The following is a 19,919-nucleotide window of genomic DNA, read 5'->3' on the forward strand; positions in this document are numbered from 1 at the left end:
TTTGTTGTTTACCCTTGACAAAGCCCATTTGGTCTTCTGCTACCACCCCTGGCACCAGTCCTCCAGTCTCCTGGCTAGGATCTGGGCCAATATTTTTGCATCCACATTTAGCAGCGAAATAGGTCGTTAGGTCCCGCATTCTGTTGGGTCTTTGTCTTTGTTGGATATCAGCGAGATTGAGGCTTGTGCTAGCGTAGGCAGCAGGGTGCCTCTCACCAGCGAGTCTATGCGGGGCCAGTGCCGCCGCAAATGTTTTGTATAAGTCCACCGGGAATCCAGCTGGTTCCGGCGCCTTCCCTGCCTGCATGGAGTTAATACTCTTCATGACTCCTCCCAGTTCTCGTGTTGCTTTCAGCCCCCGTTTACTATCTTCCCCCACAACTGGCATGTCCAGCCCATCCCCAAGTTCCCTGCTGGGGGCTCGGAGGTGTACAACCCCCCCTTAGAAGGTCTTGAATGCTTCAGTGACCTTTTCCGGCTCCGCTACTAGTTTGCCTTTGCTGTCCCAAATTTGGTCTATTTTCCTCGTGGCTGCCTACTTTCTGAGCTGGTGAGCCAGCAGGCGCTGACTTTGTCTCTGTGCTCATACTGGGTCCACTGTGCCTGGTGGAGTTGGTGCACTACTTTCCTCGTAGAGAGCAGGTCAAAATCCATATGTAGCTTTTTCCTCTCCGCCAGAAGCTCTATGGTTGGGGCTTTGGAGTATCGCCGGTCTACTCCCAGGATGGAGTCGACTAGTTGTTGCTGAGCCACCCTCTCTTCCATGTCGATGATCTGGCGGTTGCAACCTCAAACAGACCATTGTTTGCAGCAAACTACCCAGCCTTCAGAACAGCGACCATGACACCACACAACCCTGCCATGGCAATCTCTGCAAGACGTGCCAGATCATCGACATGGTACCACCATTACACGTGAGAACACCACCCATCAGGTATGCGGTACATTACTCGTGCGACTCGGCCAACGTTGTCTACCTCATACGCTGCAGGAAAGGATGTCCCGAAGCGTGGTACATTGGCGAGACCATGCAGACGCTGCGACAACGGATGAACGAACATCACGCGACAATCGCCAGGCAGGAATGTTCCCTTCCAGTCGGGGAACACTTCAGCAGTCAAGGGCATTTAATCTCTGATCTTCGGGTAAGCGTTCTCCAAGGCAGCCTTCAGGATGCGCGACAATGCGGAATCACCGAGCAGAAACCTATAGCCAAGTTCCGCACACATGAGTACGGCCTCAACGGGGACCTTGGATTCATGTCACATTACATTGAGCCCCCACCATCTGGCCTGGACTTGCAAAATCCTACCCACAGTCCTGGCTTGAGACAATGCACACCTCTTTAACCTGTGATTATCCCTCTCGCCAGTTGCTCCGTCTGGACCTGTAAAGACTTAATTACCTGCAAAGACTCGCATTCGTCTTGCATCATTGACTTTGTCTATACATATGTTTCTGGAACCCACCTGAGGAAGGATCTGTGCTCCGAAAGCTGGTGATTCAAAACAAACCTGTTGGATTTTAACCTGGTGTTCTAAGACTTTTTACTGTGCTCCACCCCCAGTCAAACGCCGGCATCTCCGCATCATAGCTACCATTGATATACTTATAGCATATCTTTAGATTTTCCCTACTTTTACCAGCCAGAAGTTTCTCATATTCCATCTTTGCTCTCCTAATTACTTTCATAAGCTCCCTCCTACACTTTCTGTACTCCACTAATGCCTCCGTTGATTTGCTCCCCTTGTACTTGCTAAAAGCCTCTCTTTTCCATCTCATCGTATCCTGAATGTCTCTGGTCATCCATGGTTCTCTGGGCTTGTTATTCCTTCCTATTACCCGAGAGTGAACATGTTGGGCCTGTACCCTCCCCATTTCCTTTTTGAACGCTCCCCACTGCTCTTTCCAGTCTAGTTTGGCCAGATCCTGCCTTCTTTTACTAAAATCCGCTCTCCCCCAATCCAAAATCTTTTTTTCCAGTTTGTCTATTTTTTTGTCCCTAACAAACTTAAATTGTACCATATTGTGGTCGTTGACACCATAATGCTCCCCACCAACATATCAACCCCCTACCTGGCTTCATTCCCCAGAATTAGGTCCAGTACTGCATCATCCCTTGTTGGATCCTTTGCATGTTGAGCTAAAAAGTTCCCCTGTATACATTTTAAGAACTCCACTCCATCTGAGCCCTTAATATGATGACTATCCCAATTAATGTTTGGAAAGTTGAAATCCCCTAATATAATTACCAATATTATTTTTACACACCCTGTGTGAATTGCGCACATATTTGCTCCTCAATTTCCTGCTGACTATCTGGGGGTCTATAATGAACACCGAACAATGGGGCTGCCCCTTTTTAATTCCTAAGCTCTACCCACAAAGCTTCATTTGATGCTCCCTCCAAGATATCATCTCTCCTTACCAGAGTAACTGACTCCTTAACTAAGAATGAAATGTCTCCTCCCCTTTTACCCCCTCCTCTGTCTTGTCTGAAGATTCTACATGCCGGGATGTTGAGCTGCCAATCCTGCCCCTCACTCAACCATGTCTCTGTGATGGCTACTAAAGCTCAATTTCACATGTCAATCCTCGCCCCTAACTCATCCGTTTTACCTGATATACTCCTGGCATTAAAGTAGAGGCCATCCAGCCTTGTCTTACTGCCTTGAAACATTCTACCGCTGTATTCCCTCTGACTTAATTGCTTTTCTGTGTATGCGGTGTCCCTATTCTGCTAACAGTCTGCGTCCCCTCCCCCTGTCAAGTTAGTTTAAACTCCTCCCAAAAGCACTAGCAAACCCACCCGCAAGGATGTTGATCCTGCTGTGGTCCCACTTGTACAGGTCCCACCTTCCCCAGAAACAGTCCCAGTGGTACAGGAATCTAAAAGCCTCCCTCCCGCACAAACTCTTAAGCCATGCATTCATTTGCACTATTTTCCTATTTCTGTACTCGCTAGCACTGTGGCACTGGAAGTTATTCAGAGATTACAACCCGAGAGGTCCTGCTTTTTAGTCTACTGCCGAACTCACTGAATTCTTGATGCAAGACCTCACCTGTGTCATTGGTACCAACATGTGCCATGACCTCTGCTTTTTCATCTTCCCCTTCAGGATGCCCTGCAGCTTTTCAATGAGACCCCGGACCCTGGCACCAGGAGATAACACAGCATCTTGGAGTCATGTTGATAGGCACAGTAGCATCTATCTGTTCTCCTGACTATAGAATCCCCTATTACTGTTGCTCTTCTTCTCTTCCCCCTCTCCTGAACAGACGGGCTGCTTGTGGTGCCAGAAGCTTGGCTCTGTCTGCACTCGCTGGGGGGGAACCGGCCTCATCAGCCTCAAAAATGGAAAACATAGAAACATGGAAAATAGGCCATTCGGCCCTTCGAGCTTGCACCACCATTCAATATGATCATGGGGCTGATCATGCAAATACATATCTCACTCCCGCTTTCTCTCCATACCCCTTGATCCCTTTAGCCACAAGGGCCACGTCCAGCTCCCTCTTGAATATATCCAACGAACTGGTCCCAACAACTTTCTGTGGTACAGAAGAAGTACTTCCTCATCTCAGTCCTGAATGGCTTACCCTTTATTCTTAGGCTGTGACCCCTAGTTCTGGACGTTCCCAACATCGGGAACATTCTTTCCGCATCTAGCCTGTCCAGTCCCATCAGGATTTTATATGTTTCTGTGAGATCCCCTGTCATTCCTCTAAACTCCAGTGAGTACAAGCCCAGTCAATTGCAAGTGGGGCCATTGGGGCGGGGGGGAGGGAGGTCCTTCACAGGTTTAGAGTAACAACATGGAAATGGAGTCTGAGCTGATAAAAGTCAGGAAGAGTTTATTGGGAAGGCGCAATTAAAGCCACTGATATTTGGATCGCTTTATCGTGAGGCTGTAGGAGGCATTGGGTTCACAGTGAAATTGATCAGTTTGTGCATTAACAGAGAGGAATGTGAGAATGGAAGATGCAGCCAACCATGATGGGAGCGCAGCTGCTGGATGTCTGCAAGATGATCATGAAAGCCTCGAAGGTGCTTTCTGCAATTGGCATGGTTAACAGGCCAAAGGGCATCCAACCATTCCAAAAGTGGAGGTTAGGCATAAACAGTGTACCACATCAGACATAGCAGGAGTATATTAGGTAAGATTGAACATATTCTGGATGTGCTCAAGCTTCTTCCAAACTCTCTGGGATTAAGATGTCAGGAAGCTGAGGGGATATTTTGGTCACCTAGATCTGTGACGTTGTACCTCAGCTGGAATGCTGGATGAGGGAAAGGCACTTCACGCAGACGCAGCTCTAGGGCATGACAGTGGCTTTCTGGTTGCAATTGGGAGGTCTACTGTCGTTGGTCATTACTCCTTAATTTGTTGGAACTATTTGTCCACAGGGCAAACGAGGATTGAGTAATGGAGCCTGTGCTCAATGCTGCCTTCTTGGTGGCAGTGATCTGATTGAGGAGGAGAAGGGCCCGGCACCACCCAGCACAGCTTTGAGAGGAAGCCTGACCTGAGGTCCATAGTCCAGGGGAGCCCCTGCCAGATCCAGAGGATGGGGAGGTCAGACCCATCCCATGGATACGACTCACAGGGTCTACTGAAGACACCGTTCCTATCTGGAGATGAGTGGGAGGAAATGCTGCGCCTGTCCGCATTTGTCTAGAAAGGTGGCAGCTCATATCTGCCACTTCCTGTGGGAGGATCTAATGCCACATGGATTAAGGGAACATCCCCTGCCACTGCCCCTAAAGGTCACAGCCATACCCAATTTATTTTCCAGCGGGTTGTTCCAGAGATCCACAGTGGTACTGTGCAGCATCACTCAGTCCTCAACACATAAATGTATAAAGGAGATGATGGGATGCCCTCTACAGTGAGGCTCATCATTATGCAATGTTCGTACTGGATGAAGCTAACCAGGCTGCTAGATTTCTGGGTTTTGCGTCAATCCCTGGCTTCCCTAATGTGCAGGTTGCAATTGATTGCACACATGTGGCTGTGGCTTTTAGAGCCCCATTAGGCAGCCCATGATGCTCATTAACAGTAAAAGGATCCACTCATTAAATATTCAGCTGATATATGATCCTCGGAACCACATAATGCATGTTTGTGCTAAGAACCTGATGGTCCTACATCCTGAGGAACTCCCAGATGCCTCAGATATTTGAATATTGGCAGCACTTACAGGGTTGGCCACTGGGTGATAATGGGTACCTGCTGAAACGGCACCCATGTGTTGCCCTCAAAGTGTCTCGGAGGAAAGATCCAACATGATGCATAGTTCAACAAGATCCATCATAGAGCAGATCATTGACATCCTAAAGAAGCACTTCTGATGACTGGACTGCTCTGTTCGGGCTCTGCAGTGTTCTCTAGTGAGTTTGTCTCACATCATCGTGGTGTTATACCTAGCACAAACTGGCACTTCAAAGGAGAGATCACTTGTCAGAGGGAGACATGGAGGAGGCTGAAAACTCCTCAGATGTTGAGGAAATGGAAGGGCAGGAAGTGATGATGATGGGAGACTTCCACATGAGGATGTTATCGAAAGCTGCAAGACGTGGAAGATGTGACGCTAACATTGAAAACAAGCATGCAAGTAAAGCCAGCTCCTAAGAAGGAGTATGGTATGTTGGCCTTCATTACCAGAAGATTCAAGTACAGGAGCAAAAATATCTCACTGCAGCTGCACAGGGCCTTTTTGAAACCACACCTGGGGTTTGGTGTGCAATTTTGGTCTCCTTACCTAAGAAGAGTTATACTTGCAATAGGCAGAGTGCAGCGAAGGTTCACCGGACTGATCCATGGGAAGGCAGGATTGTCATATGAGGAGAGATTAGGCTTACTAGGCCTGAATTCACTGGAATTTAGAAGAATGAGAGGGGATCTCATTGAAACGTGTACAATTCTGACAGAGCTGGACAGACTGGATGCATGGATGATGTTTCCCCTGACTGGGGGGTCTAGAAACAGGGTCACAGTCTCAGGATATGGGGTAGGCCATTCAGGACTGAGATGTGGAGAAATTTCTTCACTCAGAGGTAAATTCTGTACCACATGAATATATTTAAGAAGGAATAGATATATTTCTAGATACTAAATGTGTCAAGGGATATGGGGAGAGTGTGTGAATATGGCATTGAGAGGAGCAGACTCAGAGGGCTAAATGGCCTGCTCCTATTTTCTATGTTTCATAACCACAAGATTCCAAGAAGAGTAAACTATAGACAAAATGCCCAAGTGCATTTCTTCTGTTCTTTATTGGCATGCCTGTGATCAGAAAGACATTTACAACCACTAGCTTCAAGAACTATGCCAACATTGGGCCTTGGGCCTCCAACTCTTATGTTTCCCCAGGCCCTAATCTTTGGGAAGGTAGGCAGTCCAAGCTGTATGTAGTTGGTCTGGGAAGTGAAAGACAGCATGCCAACGAAAAGCCTGCGTCAAGTGGACTTGATGCAGTTGTGGTCTCCTGAATGAGACACTTTGCTGCCACAGAGATGTGCGCATGGCTCAAGAGACCATCATGGCTGCAGGTCTTGTCCTTTAGCACCAACAATGAGGACAGCCATTTGATAATGAGACAACATGAGTGGTAACCTTCTAATACAATTGACCACGCATAACTCCATGGTGTCTTTAATAAATATCACTTCCTAATGAAATTTTCAGTCACTTTCAGTACAGAGGTTAGTACATCTCCCTAACATTTAACAAGGCGTGATTAACTAACACAAGTCAGCTAAACATCAGGTGAATATGAGGTCCACAAAAGGAGGCGATCACCGATTCAGAGCTTGGGTCACCCTTGCAATAAGAGGCAACATAGATACATATGCACATAGACAACACATTCAAATGGCGATACAACTGTCACGAACAGCAAATGTATTTACAAAGGTGCCTGATATATACAATGAGTGAACACCCATGACCCAAGCGTGGTGTCAAGGTTTCTTCATCTTTCTAACCCTATCATTGCATTTTGGTGGATCCCAAATATTTACAGCAGAGATGGAGGCAGTCTGCTCGTTGCTAAGCCTTGTTATCTTTGATGAGTTTGGCAGGCGTCTTTTAGAGATTTGAGGATTGGCGGGCCCAGCCTGCATTGCACCTGCCCCAAAGCAAGAGATCCAATCTCCTCGGCCTATGCAGCTGGAGGTGATGGATCACAGGCAGAGAGGATTAGGATTGGCTGAACTCTTGCAGAGTCACCTGAGTGGATGGCCGCGGGGTGTCCAGCTGCTGGTGCTCCATCCTGTGGGTGCCTGAGGGATGCTACCTGACTAGTTGAGGAGAACGGGCATTTGGAGAGAGGTCTAGGTGCCCTGCCCACTCTCGCCTATCCACTGATGGATCCCACTGATGGAGTGCAGGTCCGAGCACAAATTCAGCAGGATCTGCTGGGCTAACATCTCCAAGGCAGCCACAAACTTTCCCATGGAGGCCTTGAGGCACTCGCATGTCAAAGCCATGACATTAGACAGAACACGGATGGACTTCTCCATCCTTCGCTCTAGTCTGTTGACCGCTTCGCTCAGCTCTACTTGATGTTGCCCCGCCAACTGTCTTTGCATCTCCAACATGTTTGCCATGACCACTTGCAGAGGCTGATCATCTGATCTGGACTCAGCAGGTGTCTGTTATCTACCATTCCCCCGTGTGCCAGAGACTTGGGCTGTCACTGTCTCTGACTGCTGCGGAGATATGTCAGTGTTCCCCAGAATGTGAACCTGAGACTAATCTAGAACTATGAGCCACCGAGGTGTGTGCCTCTGCGCTGGTGGAAGGTACAGGTGAATGCTGTGACGGGCCTTCTTCAAGTGGCTACTTAGTGTCCTCCTCTGAGGGGTTCATGTGGTCTGCTCTTATGTTGCCTGTGTAGGTCTGTCTGGACCTGCTGCTGTCTGTAAAAGGGAGAAGATAGATTTAGTTCATGAACAGGCTGAATATTCACTGAGACTCACTGGGAATGTCAGGATCTGATCAACTCATGGAGGGGTCATCCATACGAGCTTGCGGGAATAGGGTGATCTCGCATTACTCAAAGAGTGAATTTTGACCTCCCCACCCAACTCGGCGGCATCCTCCTTGAATTTGAAGAGTTCCTGGATGTTGACTGTCCCTCCCCCAGTCAGTGATCTCTCTCTCTCTCGTTGTGGACAAGCTTGGCCTGCATGAAGAAAAATGGGTGGGACGTGATGAGAAGGGACGGAGCAGAGGTTGGGAAGCATACATGCTTAATGAATGCTGAGCTCCCCCAGTGAGGGCTGAAGATGCTGTTTGTGCAGGATGGTAGTTTTGATTCTGGTGAATAGGCTTTTGGTGCTGATATCTCTCCTGCTAATATTGTGCGAGTTTCCTGAGCTGTGTGATGCTTTGAGTGTATAATGCCAATCTGAGAGTGAGAGTTTGGAGTGAGCTGATTTTACCTAGATGGTATGGATGAGATCATTTATCCTCTTCCTGTACTGGATGGTATTTCTCTGGCAGTTTCCTGCAGAGCTGACCTCCTTCGCGACCCACTCACAGGCTGGCGAGGTGAGGTCAGTGGACCTCCTGGGTCCATCCCTGAGAAAAAGAACCTCAAATTAAAGCCTCATGGCTAAACCTTAGCACAGTCTTCTTGTTCCTCGGGGCCATCCCTGCAACATTTGACCATACAGCTGGGCTGCAGAAAGTGATGTGTGTGTGCTCGGAGGGGCATTTAAATATGGCACCAGGAAATTCAACCCCAGGAGGTGATGTTGGGAGGACAGATCATATGATTCAACAAGCAGCTTGCCTATGCATAATTGATTATTTGATGAGGCTTCACGCAGAAGATCGGGCGTGAGAAGCCAACCCGCCGATCAGAGGGAAACTCACCGCAAATGGCCTGCGCACTTGGTCTCCATAGTGGAAAATTCTGCCAGTAGGCTGCAAGAATTACAGGAGGAAAGTGAGGTAGAGAGGTGTAGGGATGGAATTCCAGATCTATGGGCAAAGGCAACCTATGTCATGGCCACCAATGGTGAAGAAAGTAAAATCAGGAATACTCACAAACACCAGAATTAGAGGAACACATATATTTCAGAGAGTTGTATGGGATGGAGGAGTTTACAGAGTTAGGGAAGAGTGAAGTCATGGACCGATCTGGAAACAAGGATGAGAATTTTAAAATCAAGATGTTGCTTTAACTAAAATTAACTACACCTTTAGAACTACGGCATTGTACTGTAATTAGATCCCAACATTTTTTTTCCAAGAGCTTAATGATGGCAACACTGAGGAAATATAAAATCAATACATTACGGAAAATTATAATGGACACAACCATAGTTCTTATGGAGTAAGTAGTAATTAGCGGTTTTGGATTATTTGGGGATTAAAACAAGATTTGCATCTGCATAATTGTTTTTATTTTCCATGCTGTGGGCTATATTTTATACTTTGGTTTTAGCAGCAAAGTAGATATACGTAAAAGGCAGTGCAATGTGAGCAGAATGTTCTAAAGGTTATTATTTGTGTTTGGCCCTGCTCTGACAGCTGCTCCTACTTAAACATGGGTTCAGAAGCATTAGCAGCAAATCAATAGAAGTGATGAGGAGAAACGTGTAATGCAATAGATCATTATGATCTGGAATGCACTGCAGAAAGGATGGGGAAAACAGATTGACTGGTAACTTGCAAAGGAGAATTGGATATATTTGCGGTGCTTTGGGGAAAGCGTAGGGGTATGGGCCTGATGAATAGTCCTTCCAAAGAGTCAACACTGGCACGATGGGGAAGGTATTCCTGTGAGCTGAATGCTTAGGGAAAAAGATAGTTTCCATTTCCTGATCTACTTGACTCCACATTCAAGTAAGTATAATTTAAACACTTGTTTTGTTGTTTGTGTCTTGCAGGCGTCCCTTCAAGGGCCACTTGTTAGACAGTAGGTAGGCGATCAATATTGAGGGGGACATCAGTAAGTCTCTTACTGGAATATGTATAGACCCTATCCTCTGTTTCAGGTGTGAGCCCTCAGCACTGCTTTTTGGGGCTGGGAAGCAGGGAAATGGAACATGATGTTGATGCGTTATCGGAGGAGGCAAAAGGACCTCGGATATGGTGATAGAAGCTGGGTCATGGAATAATCATGGGTGAAGGACTTTGGGAGATAGGGGACCTGTGAGCATTTACTGAGGCTGGATGACTGAAGTATTCCGAGAAAGGAATAAAGAAAGACTTGCATTTATATAGCACCCATGATCTCAGGACAAAGCACTTTACAGCCAATGAATTATTTTGGAAATGTAGCCACCAGTATAATGCAGTGGTCAGTTTTGGAGACTGTAAAGAGCTACAAACATAATGAGATAATAACCCAGGTAATCTGTTTTAGTGAGGTTACTGGAGATGTAAATGTAGGCCACTGGGCAGAACTTTGTTTTTCCTTCAATGGGATCATGCAGGGATTTTTGAGGTTCATTTGAGAGAGTACATGGACCTTGGTTTAATATTTTATTTGAAAGATGAGGGAAGACGTGGGGCAGGATTTTCAGCTGGGGGTCGGCAACACAATGCCAGAAACATTTCTGTGCCCTGACCCCGCACTGGAGGTAGGGAAGTATGCACAGCCTGTGTCTTTGGCCCAGGTTGGCAACACTAGAGGGCAGGTTTGCCAACCAATTAGTGGTATAGGATGGAAGTGGTACTCTTAAAGTGTGGGCCTGATTGAAACGCATGACGACAGCCATTAACATGCGAGTTGTCTTGTAGAGGTATGGTAGGCCGTGGTCAGCAGGGTGCGACATAGGGGTCTGACAATGCTGGCAAGGCTACACCATTCTTCACAGATGTACATCTTGAGGTGAAGTTGGAGGCAGCGAGAGGCAAGTGGTCTTGTTCCCGGATGGTGTCAGGAATGACTGGAGAAGGCCACACAGCTAACCAAGCTGCCCTAGCTAGAGGTGGCAGAAGATCTGAGTAGCTGCAGTGTCACCTGGAAGACTTGGCTGCAGTACGCAAAACCTTAATGACCTTTGCTCTGGCAAGTTGAGTGCCTTCATTACAGCCTTAATTCAAACATGGACAAAAGCTGAGCCCAAGAAGTGAGATGAGAGTGACTGCTCTTGACATAAAGGCAGCATTTGACCAAGTCTGACATCAAAGAACCCGAGCAAAACTAGAGTCCATGGGAATCGGGGGAAAGCTCTCCTCTGGTTAGAGTCATACCTGGCACAAAGGAAGATGGTTATTGTTGTTGGATGTCAATCATCTCAGCTCCAGGACATCACTGCAGGAGTTCCTCAGGATGTGTCCCAGGCCCAACCATCTTCAGCTGCTTCATCAATGACCTTCCTTCTATCCTAAGGTCAGAAAAAGGGATGCTTGCTAATGATTGCACAATGGTCAGCACCATTCATGACTGCTCAAATACTGAACCATTCTGTACCCATATGCAGCAAGACCTGCACAATATCCAGGCTTGGACTGACAAGTGGTAAGTTACATTCACACCACACAAGTGCCAACTATCTCCAACAAGAGAGAATCCAATCACCTCCCCTTGACATTCAATGGCATTAATATCACTGAATCCACCACTATCAACATCCTGAGGGTTACCATTGACCAGAAATGGAACTGGACCAGCCATATAAATATTGTGGCGACATCAGAAGGCGGAGAATTCTATGAAGAGTTACTCACATCTTACTCACCTGTCCACCATCTACACTGAAGAAGCTCTACATCTTCTAGTATAAAGTAGCCCACTTGATTGCACCTCATCCACCAGATCCAGCATTCATTCCCTCCACCATCGATGCAGTGTGTAGCATGTACAAGATGCACTGCAGCAACTTCCGAAGGTTCTTTAAACAGCATCTTCCAAACCCGTGACCTCTACCACCTAGAATGAAAGAGTAGCAGATGCATGGGGACACCACCATCTGCAAGTTTCCCTCCAAGCCACTTACCATCCTGACTTGGAACTATAATGCAGTTCCTTCACTGTCACTGGGTCACAATTCTGGAACTCCCTCCCTAATGGCACCGAAGGCAGCTCACCACCAACTTCTCAAGGGCAATTAGGATTGGGCAATAGGTGCTCGCCAAGCGAGTGATTTTGAAATAATTTTTTTAAATTGCATTTTGTTATGAACACTGGAATTGTTGAGCCGTGATCCCAGATGTGTGCGCTTCCATTCTTTAATGGTATGACTGTAAAAGAGGGCAGAAGTGGTGAAGGGAAGCAGTGGTCTTTGAATGGGTCAGTCAGACTGCTGGAGAGATACTCCACGAATTGGCAGTAAGAGTGGATCTATTCAAGATTGTGTGTTTAATAGATGTGTTCTCACAGGCAGATCAAAGTGAGTGGCAGAGATTGAAATCTTGCCAAATGAGTACAGCTCAGGTGAATGTGCCTGGACCAGATGTGCCCTGTTGTTGACACCTTCCCGATGAGAGCTTTGCCTCCTCAGCCATCCCCTGCCACCTCCCTGCTCAGCACTGGGCAACTCACTGCTCTGCATCTTTCTCCTCGTCTTCCTCACCTCCTCCTCCTCTGATGGTGAACTGTGTCAATCTATCACTTTGTCCTCTTCATGGCCCATACTTTTCTGAGGGCTATCTTATAGAGAGCTCTGCAGACCATCACGGGGCATCACCTGACCAGTTCTTCATTGGGACCGCATCTTCAGAAGCTTGATGACCTGATCAATGGTGGTCTTTGTGAGCAGATAGTTTCAGCTGTATGTCTGTCTTGGGGTCATGTAAAGCTTTGAGTGGCCATGTCTTCAAAGGATAGCCCTTGTCTCCTAGAACCATCCACAGAGCTTTGGGAAGGGGAGAGTGGACTGAAAAGCTGCAGCACTGTGAATGAAGGAGTCATGGCAGTTGTGAGCAAAGCGAGTGCTCGCATGGAGGAAGCTCTTCTGGTCACTGACCAGTTGAACATTGATGGAGTGGAAGTTCTTCCGATTGATGGACCTGAGTGACCTCTAGTTTGCATCTTGATGGTCACATGATTACCATAAGACATAGGAGTAGAAGTAAGGCCATTCGGCCCATCGAGTCCACTCCACCATTCAATCATGGCTGATTTCAACTCCATTTACCCGCTCTCTCTCCATAGCCCTTAATTCCTCGAGAAATCAAGAATTTATCAACTTCTGACTTAAAGACACTCAACGTCCCGGCCTCCACCACCGTCTGTGGCAATGAATTCCACAGACCCACCACTCTCTGGCTGAAGAAAATTCTCCTCATCTCTGTTCTAAAGTGACTCCCTTTTATTCTAAGGCTGTGCCCCTGGGTCCTAGTCTCCCCATTATGATCAATGATGCGCTACACCTGTGGGAATCCAGCAATTAAGGTGAATCCCACTACTCTTGGTGCCTGCGAAGCTCCATGTGTTTATAATTGTGTGTATTGCACTGCAGTAGGTGTAAATAAGGCACCTGTGATCTGTGAGGTTGTGGTATGCTGCTACTTACATCGATACATAGATACACAGAAGATAGGAGCAGGAGGAGGCTTTTTGGCCCTTCGTGCCTGTTCCGCCATTCATCACGATCATGGCTGATCATCCAATTCAATAGCCTAATCCTGCTTTCTCCCCATATCTTTTGATCCCATTCTCCCCAAGTGCTATATCCAGCTGCCTCTTGAATATATTCAAAGTTTTAGCATCAACTACTTCCTGTGGTAATGAATTCCACAAGCTCACCACTCTTTGGGTGAAGAAATGTCTCCTTATCTCTGTCTGAAATAGTTTACCCTGAATCCTCAGACTGTGACCCCTGATTCTGGACACTCACATCATTGGAAACATCTTCCCTCCATTTACCCTGTCTAGTCCCGTTAAAATGTTATAAGTCTCTATGAGATGCTCCTTCATTCTTCTGAACTCCAGCAAGAACAGTCCCAACCTAGTCAATCTCTCCTTATATGACAGTCCCGCCATCCCTGGAATCAGTCTGGTGAACTTTCGCTGCACTCCCTCGAGAGCAAGAACATCCTTCCTCAGAGAAGGAGACCAAAACTGCACACAATACTCCAGGTGTGGCCTCACCAAGACCCTGTATAATTGCAGCAACACATCCCTGCTTCTATACTCGAAACCTCTCGCAACAAAGGCCAACATACCATTAGCCTTCTTTACCACCTGCTGCACCTGCATGCTTACCTTCAGTGACTGGTGCACAAGGACATCCAGGTCCCACTGCACACTCCCCTCTCCCAATTTACAACCATTTAGGTAGTAATCTGCCTTCCTGATTCTGGTCAGGGAATGGTTAGGAGCATTCAAGAAGCCTTGACCCTGAAACCCTTCGGGTCAGTGAGGGTCTGTGAATTTTCACAAATCTGTAGGTTTAGGTGCACTGTTTTAAGGGTGGTGCAGGTGGATTGGCCACGCTGAATTGCCCCGTAATTGGAAAAAAATAATTGAGTACTGAAAAGTATGAATTCTTTTTTTTTCAATTTGCTTCGCTGACCCCTCAGGTCATGATGTGTTGGACTAAATGTGATCTCTAGTTATCTCACATCAGCTGCCGTTAAGACATGGGAGACTGTTCGACGAATGCTAACGTACAACCTCTGATCCTCAAGGGGCACTATTTTCTGATGGCTGCATTAACCGCAGGACTTTCATGTCTGAATGGGCACAAGAATATTCGCTACCTACTTTTACTAAATGTGGCCTGCATTATCCTGGGGGATGGTCTTGATCTCTTGCTGTAACTTAGACAGGGGATAAGTAGAAGCCTCCAAAATATAGGCCGGGATTTTATGGCCCCGCCTACCCACTGGAATATTATGGTCCTGCTGAAGTAAACGGCAATTTAAATGTCCTGCCACATCAGCTGGGGGGGGGGGGGGAGACACACGGTGGCACGGTCATAAAATCCTGGCCATGGAGTAAACAGTTCGTGGGCTATTTTTCCAGGAGGAAACGATCTGAGAAGTGTGCTAAAATGCTCCAGATTCGAAAGAATTGTTGAGGGGAAGCCTCAGGCACTTTAACTGCAATAAAACTTCTTGACCTGCAATATGCCTTTGAAATGATCGGATTACAAATAGAGATAATTGAGCATTGATAACAAACAAGATATAGGAGGCACTGCTCATAGAGTTAAAAGAGAAAAATCTTATTAAAGGGTTACAGAAATTGCACTGGTATGGTACTGTTCAGAACTCCAGTTTTTTTGCCACAGGATGGAATTAGAAGCCATTCAGCTGGAAGAAGCACACGTTCATAATGTATATAAACAAACGGCACCATACTTCATCGAGCTTCGAAGCAAGGCTTGGCCTAGTGTCCGACAGTTCCTCATGGACCAAGAACCAGGCAGCCTCATTGCTGATGTTGGTAAGATATTACAATAATTACAAACATTTACCAATATATTAATAAATGGGATTTTTCAAAGTATTGTTTCATTGCCTTGCTTTATATCTTTTGCTCATGTGAAACACCTTGCAAGCTACATAAAAGCAAGTTGTTGTTCTTCATATCCTCTTTTCTGTTCAAGGGATGTGGCCGATTTGCAAAATCAATAACTGTGATTCCCTACATCTATTGGTAGGATTTTAAGTGTGGCGAGCAATTGGCGCTCGCCATCCTGAGAGTTGGTGCCTATCACGCAGCCGGCAACTCCCTAACTCCCATTGCCATTTAACACTTATTCGAGCATTGATTTGCAGTGTTTGGGACTTCTGACCACCCTTGGAAGGAAGCTCCACCTGGGAGAGCCAGCACTTCAATCTGGCAGGCACAATGCTGAAGTGGCCAGATGTGGTACTGCAGCGCTCTGCCTGGGGCTAAGTACCGTGTGATGTAGGAGCGGTGTCAAGACCTGTGTATTGAGTCAGCTTCCACGTGGGGTTATTCCCTGTGGCTCAGCTCAGTACACAGAGGAACAAACACGACAACCTGGACAAAGATGGCTTATTTAATCAAGCTTGTTACGTGTACACGGAGAACAGACTGGATATCGGCCAAGATCTGTTCTGCCGAAAAAAGGCCCAAACACAGTAATTATACAACATTCATAAATCAATAGCCCACCCCAGTTGAACGCGATCCAATCCCTGAAGCTGCTTCTTTTAAACTTATCCAATAGAATTGCAAGCAGTGTTTAAACTTCACCCAATTGAATTGCGAGCAGTGTTTAAACTTCACCCAATAGAATCGCAAGCAGTGCATGATTAATTTTCATCCTGACAGCTATGTACAATCTCAGCACACTGTGCTGACTGTTTGTGAGAAACAGAACAACAGAACCAGCACCCTGAATTGTTTCACAAAGACAAGGGGCGGGATTCTCCACTCCCACGCCGAAGTGGCCGCCGTCGAGGTTCACGACGGCGCGGAACGGCCCCAGACCCGACCGATTCAGGCCCTGACAATGGGCCAGGATCGGGGCCGCGTCATCTACACGCGCCAGGCCTTGTCGCCCGCGTAAAAGCGGCGCCGCATGGATGACGCGGCCGGCGCCGCATAACGGGCATCATCCGCGCATGCGCGGGTTGGCCGGCGCCAACCCGCGCATGCGTGGTTGTCGTCCTGTCTAAATCCGCCCCGCAAAACGATGGGGGACGGATCTTGCGGGGCCGCGGAAGGAAGGAGGTCCTCCTTCAGAGAGGACGGCCCGACGATCGGTGGGCACCGATCGCGGGCCACCCCACATTCCAGGTGAAGCCAGGTGCAGGTTCCCCCCTCGCCCCCCCCACAGGCCGCCCCCCCCCCCCAGCGTTCACGCACCGCCCACGACTGCAGCGACCAGGTGTGGACGGCGCCGGGGGGAACCCGCCGTTTTGGCCTGGCCGCTCGGTCCATCCGGGCCTCAGAATAGCGGGGGTGCCGGAGAATCGCCATTTTGGGTGTCTCCGGCGATTCTCCGGCCTGCGGCCCGCGAAACTCGACCGGGCTGTTCCCGCCGCTTGGGAGAATCGCGGGTGCGCGTCGGACCGGCGTCCCCGGAAATTTTGGCGGCCCAGGCGATTCTCCCAACCGGTGTGGAAGTGGAGAATCGCGCCCAAGATGTCAGAAGTAATGTCCTTTTGGTCAAGTTAGCTATCCTAAATCCCATTTGATTACTTATTACTGCTATGTCCTAAAAATACATGTTTAATGGTTAGTAATGATTTGTCAGTCCTATAATTCATCTCAATCCTTAATAAAACTACTTATGTAAAACTACTCTAGTGGCATGCTAACGATTCAGTTTTAAGAGGTATCACCGTGGGTCTCGAAAAGATCCTGGGATTGGGAGATAGAGGATGCTCGGGGGGGGTGGGGGGGGGGGGGAAGTGTCAGGAGGAGAGTGATTTCGGCATCAGGGGGTAGGAAAGGTGGGAAGGGGCTCTTGGTGCTCCAACATCCTGGAGGGGAGGGTGCCTCAAAGCTGAGGAGGCCTGTAGAGTGTAACACCCCCCCACATTCCTCCCACTGCTTTCCGCCTGAGATGGGGAGTCGTTTCATTGTGACTTTCCCACCTGGCCTACACCCACTCCAGCCAACCTAAAAATTGAGGCTGGGCAGAATAAAGCCCCTAGGTGGCCATTAAGTGACCACTTAATATCCTTAACTGGTGAATGGGCGGATTTCCTGCCCAAGGCTCTGCCCGCCAAAGCATGAAATTGCATCTGGATTTGGGCAGGCGGGTTTCCATCAATTCAATTTTACCCTCCCGCCACCACAGAACCCATTTTGGGGGCATGCGTAAAATTCTGCCCAATGAGTTGGATGGTATTCATATGACTTGGTCATTCTAAACGTGAAATTTTTAACAGTTTATCAATATTTATCACATATATTTCAATGTTTAACAGGGATTTTTTAGTTTCATGCCTATTTCTCCCCCCCGCCTACTTCACTGAAGGCAATGAATTTCACTTCAGGTTTCATGTTCCCCGGGTACTCTCCCATACCTCTCCTGAATATCCCCATAGCTCTCCTGAATAGAAAAGCTGCAGTGCAGAAGGAGGCCATGTGGTCTATTGAATCGGCAACGACCCTTCAAAAGAACACTCTACCCAGGTCCACTCCCCCATCCACCTTGCCCTACTCACGTAACCTAACCAGCGCACCCCTGGACACTAAGGGGCAATTTAGCATGGCCAATCCATCTAACCCCCACATCTTGGAATGAGGGAGAAAACCAGAGCGCCCGGAGGAAAGCCATGCTGACATGGAGATAACATGAAAACTACAAGCAGACAGTCACCCAAGGCCGGAACTGAACCCTGGCACTGTGAGGCAACCACTGTACCACTCTGCCACCCATGGTTTAGTAAGAACAAAGATGCTGGAAGACTGGTCAACCACTAAATGAGGGCAAAAGATCACACAAATGAGCAAAGTGCTGTTCGTACTTGGCTTCCACACATGGGGTAATTGGACAATGATTTAAAACATAGCTGATTTCTGTCTTACAGAGCCCAGGGACATAATGAGCAATTGTAGCACCTCTGTTTCCTTGGCTGATATCAGTTAAGATTGAGGACTAAATGTGACATTGTCTAGTTGCTAGGTTACATACTGCCAATTTTAACTAACGAATTACACAACTGCAACTTGTTGTTGCTCAAATTCACCGGAGAGCTATTCAGTCAAGCCTCGAACAAAAGGGACAAATAAAATGTGATCAGTCTTTAAAAACACCAAAACATCTGCTCTTATTATGGAATTGACTTACTGAAAGGATCCCCTTAGGCTAGTATTAAGGCCTTGGAAGCCCAGCGGTAAGGTCGATTCATTTACAGTCACAGCAAGTCTTCCCAGGGCAGGGATTATATTTACAAAGTACAATCCTCCTGTTGAGATTATCAACATGCCAGTCCCTATCTGGGCTGGTCTTTATACTAAGTTCTTATGTGTCCCAGCTGTATGAGCCTCTGCCCAGTAGCAGGGGAGATCTTTTCCATGAGTCCCACGGGGAGATCAATCAGGGTATCCCCGTGGCCTTGTGGGGTTATCACATCACTGCGCACCCAAGTCTGAAAATTTCCCTCTGCCACAATCTGAGGAGACCGTCTGCACCACTTCAAACATGGTTGTCCTTCATCCAGCGGCGTTCTGGGTCAGGTGGCATGTAATGGTTTGTAGACCTCCTTTGCCAAGATGATCACTGAAGGGATCGGCTCTGGACACAATGTCATCTGTGAGTGCAGATGCTTCGGTGTCCATCTCCAAGTCAAAGTCATCATTACCTTGATGGTCTGGGCTTTGAGCCACAGCAGGTTGCCCACCTGGGCTAAGGAATAGTCCACGAGGTGGTGGAGGTAACAACATCCCTGGCTGGGCATCCTCTGAAGCAAGCTCTCGTCTCTTAAGATGGTCGATGTGCTTATGCAGGGTCTTTCCTTGGGTCTTGACCTTATAAGATACGGGACCTGTTTTCTCCAACACCATTCCTGGCTGTCAAAGAGCATCATCTCCGAAGTTTTGGACAGAAATAGCGTCCCCCGGTTTAAACTTTTTCTTCCGTGTTCTGCTGTCATGATACTTTCTTTGCATGACTTGTTGCGGCTCGACCTTTCTGCCCAAACTTGGGAAAATCAGACTTAAATGAGTTCAGAGGCATCAGCCCATCAGCTGCTCCGCTGGTGCTACCTCTGTGATGACATGTGGCATGGTCCTATAATGAAAGAGGAATCCCGCCAGTCACGTGTCCAGGAAGCCCATGCCCCGCTTGAATGTTTGCGCCGCCTGTTCGGCCAAGGCATTTGAGGATGGGTGGTACTGGGCGGGGCGGATGTGTCTTATCTTGTTTGTGTGTACAAATGTGGAGAACTCCTCACTCATGAAGGGGGTCCCATTATAAGTGACCAGCATCTCTGGAACCTCATGAGTGCTAAAGACTCAATTTCTCACCCAAGGTTCTCGATGTGTTGGAAGTTATCCTATGTACATCTAGCCACTTAGAA

General features: G+C 47.6%; 1 protein-coding gene across 1 annotated transcript in view; it reads left to right on the forward strand.

The window, feature by feature from the left end:
- LOC140408928 (probable tRNA methyltransferase 9B) overlaps positions 1 to 19,919 on the forward strand; it is a 91,138-nt gene that overhangs the window by 55,898 nt on the left and 15,321 nt on the right. Inside the window, exon 2 of the mRNA XM_072496829.1 lies at positions 15,203 to 15,357. Coding sequence (XP_072352930.1) covers positions 15,204 to 15,357 — 154 coding nt within the window. The 5' untranslated portion in view covers position 15,203. The remainder of the gene's footprint in view (positions 1 to 15,202; positions 15,358 to 19,919) is intronic.

This window comes from Scyliorhinus torazame, chromosome 3 (assembly GCF_047496885.1).
Source record: "Scyliorhinus torazame isolate Kashiwa2021f chromosome 3, sScyTor2.1, whole genome shotgun sequence".
In the NCBI taxonomy this organism is placed as follows: domain Eukaryota; kingdom Metazoa; phylum Chordata; class Chondrichthyes; order Carcharhiniformes; family Scyliorhinidae; genus Scyliorhinus; species Scyliorhinus torazame.